Source organism: Pocillopora damicornis, chromosome 2 (assembly GCF_964200805.1).
Source record: "Pocillopora damicornis chromosome 2, jaPocDami1.2, whole genome shotgun sequence".
Classification (NCBI taxonomy): Eukaryota; Metazoa; Cnidaria; class Anthozoa; order Scleractinia; family Pocilloporidae; genus Pocillopora; species Pocillopora damicornis.
The window spans coordinates 36,641,754-36,651,746 of record NC_142671.1 but is presented as its reverse complement, the minus strand read 5'-3'; the positions used below and the strand labels follow the sequence as shown (position 1 = coordinate 36,651,746).

Genomic DNA, 9,993 nt, shown 5'->3' with positions numbered 1-9,993 from the left:
TACCCACAACATGCCTCTGTCATTCCTGATCGTAAAAGTATGCATGGGGCTTGACACAAATAAATTAGTAGATAGTTTGAAATACCTGTGAGTCTTTTCAGAAGTGGAGTATCGGTCTGCTAAAATCCGAAGGTTTGAGAAAACAGATTTGCTCTTTTTCCCCTGATAGTTAAGTGCTGATATAATAAATCACAATTCTCTTTGTGTGAAATTCGTTTAATCGTGATATTTTGAATCTTGACCAATGAAGAAAAAAAGTTGAAATCGAAAATTTTCCTAGTCATCCATTATTGTTACCATGGGAACCTAGTTGTTTCCAAATACATCACACAGTGTCAAGATTGACGAATAAAAAATAAAATGTTTTCACAATGATCTACAATCCTTGTCACTGTTGTAGAAAACAACTTAACTTCAATGTTGGTTAAAGGTGGTGAATTAAAATCTAAACAATCAAGTTATAAAACAAACATCGTTTCAAGAAATGTTTCGTCTCGAAATTAGGAAATCATATTCAAGGAACTGAATGTTTTAAGCAATAGCTTTTTAATCCAAAAAACTGAATAAATATCGCTCTACCGTTACCATTATTGCGGCTACTTCTTTAGAAAACTGCGATAACTACCAATAAAATTAATTTGAGCGTGTAACCTTGCGTGAAATTTTGAGATTGCAAAATGAAAAATCTCCTCCATTTTTCATTAAAAGGAAATTCAACAACAAAAGAGGGAAGGGTTTCAAGATACTTAAAGGTTTTTCCTGTTTTTTTACACGTTTTCTTTTTTTTTTATTAAAAATTCCACACACTCTGAGTAAAATAGTACATTTTATTCAAGCGCTAGGAAACACTTTTCAATATTGAACGCATCATGCACATGTTCTAATTGGTGGAGTTGATCATCAAGAGTCATCAGAGATCATTATGTTCTCGAACAAGTCAGTGAAATTTCAATGATAATTTCGTTTCCTCAACAACAGTTCAGTGTCTCATTCTCTTTAATTTTCATATTACAATTCTTGACACTTTTAATGAGGAGAATCTTACTTTGGATAAGCCTGTGATTAATCGCGATGAGGAAATCGGCCAAACTGGTAGAAATCGTTTTACACAGGGTATAAAGTGAGTTAGAAAAGGGCCTGGAGCGAACTTTGTTGGTTTTATAGGGCGGCTTTGAAAAGTGTTATTCCTTACAAACCGAAAAAGCTGGAGGTTTTGTTCGCAATGACAAGATATCTTAACAAGCCTGTGGCACCTCGAAACTGTTTTCAAGTCCCCAAACGCATCAATTCATAACATTAAAAGGCGCTACGTTCCATTGACATAACTTAATAAAGCGGAATAAAATGGTTCAGTTGAGTAGCCTGGATTACCTAAACTTTAAGCAGTCAGCCTTGTAGCGCTTATTACCTCATCATAACGGCACGTGCAGGTAATAACTAAGCTTTTAACCAATCACAGCGCGTGACTTACTAAACCGTAACGGGTTGTTTTGGTTACCTCATCTCCCGGGAACTAAGCCGATACTCTTTATAGAAGAACTAATAACTTTCGTCTTCAATATCTTGGGCCAAAACAGGATTAGAACGCAGCTACAACTCTTCGTTATGCTCAGTAAGAAATGGTTTTCTTTTTTCTTATTGGCTACGCTAACATATTATGTATTTTTTACTTGTTCCTTGCAACACTGTATATCTATGTGGTCTTCATTCGCGCGAAGAGGTTCATTCGTTGCTAAGTACGCTTACAGCAGATCGAGTATATTGCAGTTTTTCTCCCACCCAGAGAGTTAAAAAAGCATTTAAGATTTCATTGTGAGCAGTGGAATTCAATCAACTTTTTTTCTGGTAAGGTAAGAGTTCTAACGCAATAATTCCTCGACACACCTTTTTGTTGATATCATTTTGTTTTCATATATTTGATTCTGTCATGTTTGAGATAATGAGTATCAAGAGAAGAGACCGAATTCTCCCTCAAATCATTTTAAGATTTATAACATCTGTTTCTCCGGGTATATTGTGTTATTTGATGCTAGAATGTTTTGGTCGAGAAAGAATTTAATCACTTAAGCAAAATTTGTCACTCAATATAAGTTACTTCTAGCTTGCTAAAAAAACGTAATTTTGCGTTTATCAGGCGAGCAGATTTTTTCACCCTTGCCTCCGAATGCACGAGAACGGAAATAATGACGCCTTTTTGCGTGAGCTTGGTTCTTTCTGTGCCTTCTTACGATCTCCAAACACAGGTGTGATCTGAAACTGAACAAATTAAGAGGGATGGCCTCAGGAATAAGTTATCCTTGAGGTACTCTGCAGCGTAGCTTGATTTTATATTTGATCAGTGTGAGCTATAGGAAGTCAGTTTCCTTAACCCCTGCGGCGCTTTTCGATATCGAGCGAACTCTGAGGCTCGAAACCAAACATGTAATTTCGCTTCATGCTACCGTCAATCATAGTAAACGGACATCAAAAAACCAATAAATCAAAATCATCCAATCACAACTCGTAAGATGACTCTATTAAACGCTACAAACATCGAACTTGTTTTTCGGAGGTCTGCAACGTGATTGACGGCAGCGTCAAATGAATTTTTTATGAACTATGTCCAAATTCATAGTTTGTATATCATCGAAAAGTGTATTTAAGTATTAATTTTCCAGGGTACATCTTGAGGTCACTATAAAGCGAGAATTCTAATCTCTGACACATACTTGCATACAACAGACTACCTCCAATGACAAAACAGCGAAACAGATCTCACTGCAATCCCATAGTTAGTTTAGAGTAAAAGGCTTCTTCCAGCGTATGAACGGAGAAAAGTTTCAAGCACATGTTTATCATTTGCTAGTTGCTTTTGTCCCGTTTGTTCATTGGATTTGAACACTTGGCGTACTCCGTGGAAAATGTTTTTCTTTTTTTATCACTGTAATTTTGTTATTATCAGATTACTGCATAAAATATATTTGTGTTGGAACTGAAATAAATGAGTGAAAAACCTCAAGCCTGTGTTACACATTTTCAGTATCAAGGGTTTATCTGATTTAAACCTATTTCAGAACTGGCTCTCTTTTACCTTGCCTAACAATTTGCAGGTCCATCTATCCTCGTAGTAGTTAAGGAAAAGGCTAACCACCCACTGTTGCAGGCAACATGAACGGTAGTGGATATTTTACCGGAGATATAATCGTAGCGAAGTACCACCCTTAAAATTTGAGGGTTTATCCTGCTCTTTTCACCTGCGCAGGGATTGGTCTCCTTGGTTGACGTCATTGATAACAAAAGGGTACAGGTCTAAACGAACACATTTGTTAGGATATGAAAGATTTTTGAGCCTAATGAATCCCCGCTCAATCTCTGAAACGTGCTCCGCCCCACCACCACCCCTCATCCAATGTTTTAAAGAGGTATTTGAGTATGACATAATGACCCTGTCATGAAGGGAGGGGGGAGGGGGGGGGGGGGGGGAAAGACATGAAGTTACAAAAATAATCTGCCACAGAGGAACGTTGCACTTACGACGCAAAATTTTTTCAACAAATGTGATTCTGGTTGAGGGTTTTCGAGCCTGTTTTTTTTTGTCATCGAGCTTGCCTCGAACTGGAAAAGTTGCTGTGATTAGACAAGAACTAATAAATTGTTTGAGAAGGATCTGTCATTATTAGGTAATATTACTACTAAAAATAAAACAATATTTTGGTTGACCTGTGTTTGCTCAATGTGTCACTTGGAAATGACTCGCATCTAAAGAAATACTATAAAAGAATCAACCTCGGTACGCTCAATTTACGATTTTTTTGTTAATTTTGCCGGGGATAACAAAATTTACTATTGGCAATATGAAAACATCCAATATCTTTCCCACCTTGAAAAAACGTGATGAGAACGTAATGTCTAAAACCATTGTATTTTATCCTTACACTCAATCCATGCACACCTTCGTGTTGCATTAACACCATCCACTTGGATTGAATTACAACGTTAGCGTTCCTGCCTTTTGCCAGATACATATGCAACATAGCCCGCAGTACTGATCCTCCATTTTCGACAAGCTTTCTGCTTCCGTGATCCGACTTAGGCTTACACTAGATGTGTATCACGTGTTAGCTCCGACCGTGAGCTCACTCGCCAAAGAGTTCTTTGTGTCTCCGTGTTAAAGCGTTTGAGGACTGAGGTTGAGTCCTAACTAAGACTTGGGGACATTTCCCTCTATTTTCCACGTTGGTGACCAATGGAGGAGTTGTGGCTTGATTGATAATTTGTTGCCTGTGTTATTGTTACAAGACATTTTATTCTCTCTCTTCACCCAGGAGTGGGACTGGGTGCCAGCAAAGGTAATAAACGGCGGGAAGGAGAAGGGAGGGGTGGGCGGGGAGACCCGTTATCGAACAGCATTCCAAGTGGCGATGCTCCCAGTCGCTCTATGTCATAGAAAACAGTACAACGGTGATCATGCGGGTACGTCTTCTATTGAGACTGGACTATACCGTTTAGGTAATGATTTATACTTCTTACCTCACAGGGACTAACACCGTTTAAAAGTCTTATTGAATAAGTCCACGACAATCACGTAGGATCTATTTTGTAATGAAACTTTTTAATTAACTTTCCAAGAAGATTACTGTAATTTACAACCAACCTTTTTAAGCTTTCTCAGTCGATATATAAGGAGCTTAGTGTAACACACTGAACATAAGGCCAGCATCAATCTTTTTTTGGAATTCTTTCTAAGCTTATTCTTCTGTAGGAGCAAAACTAAATTGAAAAATATATGTTTTTAACGACAAGAATTTGGAAATGATACCAATTGAAAATGAAAAAAAAAGCCATTCAACTTGTGTTGAATATGAAATCAGAGGCATTTTCCATAAAAATTCATGACTACCTGAAAAGCTTCTTCTTGTGATGCCATAACACATGCAGTATTCCGCATTTACGAGAAAAGCAATGTAAACATAAACGCGAAATACCACATACTCCAAAGATGGCGTCAAATCAAGGAGTAATCAAGCTAAAATCATGCATTTTTCTGGGTTTGTCAACTTTTAAAAAGTAAGGCTAATTCATTCGTATATATTGCTTTTTTCCTCATTCTTCGCCAGAAAGAAGTTTTGTGAAAAATGAAACTGTAATTAATCAAGTTACATTAAAACGTGAAGCGCAACACAACGAAAGGGTTTTATGAGGATAAACTGCCCGATTAGAGAGGAAGGAAGCTTTCCATGATCAAGTCTAAATAAAAATCATTCATCCTTTACCTCAGCTTTGCATTAATGATTTTGATCACGGAGAATTTATACCCTGTTCATTCCTTTTTCCCCAGTTTCTTCCTCAGAAAACCCTTTTACCATCTCAAGCAATTTCATCAATAACTTCTGATAACCGAACGTCTGCTTTCCTGCTTGAACAACATTACTCTCGGAAACGCAATACGTATTTCCATGAATCATCTTGCAAATTCGTAAGCGTTTTACGCCAGCAAATGTCTCTTATCTTTGCTGCGTTGTAGGTACACCGGTGAAATTCAAAATAGCTCTAAAATTCCCAAATCTTTTTATGGGGAGATCTTTTGTTGGGCTTGTTGGGAATAGTGCTGGCAGATCGGCCAGAACCGGAGCCAGAATCTTCATCATCTTCGTCGTCATCCTCCTCCTCATCTTCGTCTGATTGCTCTTTTGAGCTCTTCTGAGCTTTCACTGCCTCACGAATGGCGTCCTCGTCAGCAGTTTCTTCTTCCTGTTCATCCTCGGTGTTGTTTGATTTAGCCTCCTTGAGTTCCTCAGCTACGAAAAAAGTGTCATGGTCTCAGTAACCGCATGAACATTTTTTGTTCACGTCACTGAATCTAGCCTAGATAATCTCACCATATCCAGCTATTCTAAAGTGATGTGGGGGGGGGGGGGGTGGAGGACTTTGGCGTAGTGCACATGGTTTTCAGGGGGAAACGAAGGGGCGGGTGGGGGGGGGGAATCGCTAACAGGGTGTAAAGGTAGGACTATAAAAAATTGTCTGGGATCAGGTAAATTTTATCCTCACACCCCGCAGGCGAGAAATAATTCCCGGTTCCTGAGAAATAAAGATATGTTATTTCTTACTGTGTTTTTTAAGCGTAAAAAGCCAAGAAATAAGTTTATCAAGGTATACTTTATCGACTACACATTTCTCGGAGGATAAATTGACTTGACTCGAACAGAAGTGATTGCATATATTTCTGGCTGTACACAAGCGTATATAGGAACCAATGTCCAAAATAAGGTCTTAAGCCTTTAACCCCAAAGAGTGACCAGCTTCTAATTTCTCCCTTCAATGTCACCCCTGAATCATACATTAGGGTCATGAGAATAAAGGAAACGATCACCAACTAAAGAAGCTCTTGATTGTTAAACAATTTCTCCCTGTTAGCACCTTAAGAAATGTACGGAGGACAGTATGGAGAATATGGATACTGATGTTAGGGTGTAAATGGTTAAGACATCTCACCAGCTAAAATTTGACTTACCTAAGGTAACTTTTTGGCTGTGTTTTGTGGTGTGGTTCTTCACCTTGTTCTTCTTCAGCGTGTGGTGACGATATTTCAGATGAGCTTTGTGATGTTTCTTGTGATGATGAACCTCCTCAGTAACTTCATCTTCTTCATCCTCATCGTCGTCATCGTCATCAGCATCTTCGCCCGCTGGCGAGAAAGGACAAAATTCATAAATTTCCTGATGGAATCGTTGTTATTTCAACCATTTTATTGTAATAGTTGGAGTGTGCTATGCTATGAGGTTGCAGTTTTGACAGTTCTTTTTCGTTGGTTTATAGCTTTAGTTTCCCCATCAAAAGATGAAATTTTAATTTTTTTAACATCTCCAAGGAACAACTTGTTACTTGCAGGTGTTACAGATGATTCATGACACTTAGCGGCCTTTTTGCGATCTATCAAAGATCTATCAGATTTCGTGCTCAATCAGCACGAAATCTGATAGATCTTTGGTCAGGAAGAAAAAAAAACTGCTCGAAAGGTCTAAATTTCATAAATTTGATTTATACGATAAACCATCAACGTGGAAAATGTGAGGAAACCAACCACTGTGATGCCAATTTGATCCACAGACTGATATAAGCGTCCCGTGCAAATCTGATTTCGCGAGACCCTTATTTTTAAATCACTCACCAGACGAAAGATAAGTTACTTACTTAGCTTCTTCTTGCAGAGAAAATAGAACTTATCATCACAGTGGAAAGTTGTCCATTGTCCGTTTTGATCGGTAGCCACGCAATCCATTTCTTGGTCTGCCCGCTCGTCCTTGACGTAATCCATTTGCGGACTCATGGACTTGTACGTCATGTTACTTCCATCGCTCCACATAAAGTCGCTCTCATTTTTCATGTCATTCAAACCGATCCAGGTAAAACTGAGAGACGAAAATAGTGTTTTATTAACGATTTTCGACTGAGTGTCGTAATACCAGAGCTAAAGTAATAACGATTAATGTCTCTCAGGTATCTGTGGTACTGCGTCGGTTGCGGGTATCAGAAAATATTTTGGTTTATGGACTGCGTTTATGAACTGTAAATTGACTTCCGTTAAGAGTCTCTAAACTGAGCTGTAGTTTCGAGCGTAAGCTCTTCTTCTTTCGCTCTGACGAAGGGCCGAGACAAGAAACATCAGCTCAGTTTAGAAATTCTTTACAGTAGCCAATTTGCATTAATTTTAATCAACTGAGTTGATAAACCAAATTATCCTAGAGTAATAACAACTGCTAATAAGAAGACAGCGAAATAGTGAAAAACGTAAAAGGAAGTCAGCTTCAAGAGCGAGAAGACGGGGCTGATTAGGTCAAGTTTCTTTCTGATTTAGCATTTAAATGGTTGGAAATGTGACACGAGTTTTCTCTTTTTTAAATAAAGAGTGAAGCGAAACAAATAAGTCTAATCCCAGATTCTTATACTATTCAATAGTTAAAGCAGACGGTACTTTATTATCTGGTCATGCTCCTCCCTGATTTTGAAGGATTCGGAAATAGGGAAACTCATTCTCCCCGTCTTAAATACCCGGAAGGTAGAATCTCGTTCATTCATTGATGTGGTGAGAAAATTGCAATAACTAACCTGAGGAAGCACAATCTTACCCGCAAAGCTGTACTTGGTTCTTGACAAAGTCGGCTTCCTCTTCACCCTTGATAGAGGCGAGGTCAGCACCATATTCAGCACACTTGTCTCTAGCTCCGTGCCATGTGTTGAAATCAGTCATCAGCCTGAAACAGTACACTCCTTGGTCGGTTGAGAATCGTCTCCAGAACAGAGGACACACTTTGGAAAAAATAAACCGAATAGCTTTATCAGCTGGCCATCAGGTACGATTCTGGAGGGTCGCTTCTGTCTAGGGGTTGTTATGCTAGTAATTTTGCAGATACTTGAGCTACCAAATTACTAGCGGTACATTTTTGGAAGGCTACCGCTGACCTAAAAGCACCATTTGGGGTTTTTCCTTCAGAGCACTGCAATATCTTCCAACATTCGACCTGTGTTTCGGGATGTGTCAGGTTGCCTTGAATGTCACGAGCTTCCTTGGACCCGTAAAGCGTAAAGAAACAAACTACCTATCCACGGATATTGTCTTAGCAAGCACTTGTTGAAACCATTCTTATTTTAAAGAGGGAGAACAACATTTACCATCTCTTTTATTCATCTACTTACTTTTGTTGTTAAATCTCTTGCTACTCTTGCTCCTTGTATTCTCGATGATCCATTTGGTGACATAAGGCCCCGCATAGGCATCGGCTGCCTCAACGTACATTTTCTTGGACACGACATTCCCTTGTCCAGATTGGTGTACAACGCGGACGGAATTGATAGCAACAGGCTGATTGAACTCATACCCAATGAAATCTTCACCTGGTCCTCGACTGTACCATCCATTGGGAAGCCAATAAGTGCTGCTCCTGTTGTCGAAAGCACTGCCGGGCTCATATCCAAGGTAGCTTGAGCTAGCGAACGCCTTTCTTGGATCTGGTGTATCCAAAGGTCTCTTGGCGCGTTTGTCCGCAAAGAATTGGACCTTGTTTAATACCCAAGATCTTGGCAGTTTTGCTTCGTTTACTATTCTCCAAAATCTGTGTCCTGTTCAAAGAAAAAAGACTCCTCTGCTGAAATTATGACTCAGAGCGTCGTCAGGGAATGTTGCAATTTTATGAGGTTTCTCTGCTGGAACAACGCTTTTCTCATTAACTTTTTTATCATTGATTTAATTTATTATGGAATTTTGGTCAAAATACAGAGCTTTTACAAACTTACGTATTCCTAACAATGTTGGAACTCACCAATGTTCTCAGACGAGTCACACCAATTGCATGAATCTTTACAGTAGTTGTACATGAAGTGGTGGTTTTCTTCACAGAAACATGGATTCCTTGCCTTAAGACAGAAGTTGTTGGCTCTTTCATCGTCTAGACAAACTCCTGTTGAAGAAGATAATATTGAAAGAACTTATTCTCCCATGAATAGAGATAATTTTCAATCAATTGTATTCCTGCCTAATAGTAATCGCGGAAATTTCGTCTACCCCTGAATGGCTTATTTTCCTTAAAAATAGATTTAGCAGCCATATTCTCTTAAATAATTTGCTAGGATGAAGCATAGCATCTGAAGAGAAGCAATCAAATCACAACTTTGGTTTTAAGTTAGGTCTCGTTCAGAGGTCACCATGAAGTCAAATGGCAAATAATAATTTTTGTGCATTACAGAATGTAGGCTATACATAGGATTTAGCTAACATACCTGTCAAATCGCTTCTTGCTGTCAAAAAACAAAAACAAAATTAATCATTAAGATTATAACTTTTCTAAATGAAGCACTCATCGAAAAATAAATGAAAAAAAAAAAAAAAAACACATTCATGCAGTCAACAAGTAAAATCCACCTACTTTGGGCCTTGCTTGAACCTGTAGGAAAACAAAGCAATAAAAAAAATTAATATCGTAACCTGCGACATTTGCGATGATGCTAGGGCGGATC

The 9,993-nt window shown here is 38.6% G+C and overlaps 1 protein-coding gene across 1 annotated transcript; it reads right to left on the bottom strand.

Moving 5' to 3' along the window:
• Positions 1-4,570: 4,570 nt before the first annotated feature.
• Positions 4,571-9,920, bottom strand: LOC113685588 (uncharacterized; the record flags this gene model as incomplete). Its single annotated transcript, XM_089198671.1, is given in 8 exon segments — positions 4,571-5,777; positions 6,494-6,667; positions 7,174-7,391; positions 8,109-8,289; positions 8,677-9,099; positions 9,300-9,437; positions 9,757-9,774; positions 9,903-9,920. Coding segments are annotated over 6 exon segments (1,299 nt in total). The 3' UTR covers positions 4,571-5,529.
• Positions 9,921-9,993: the final 73 nt, after the last annotated feature.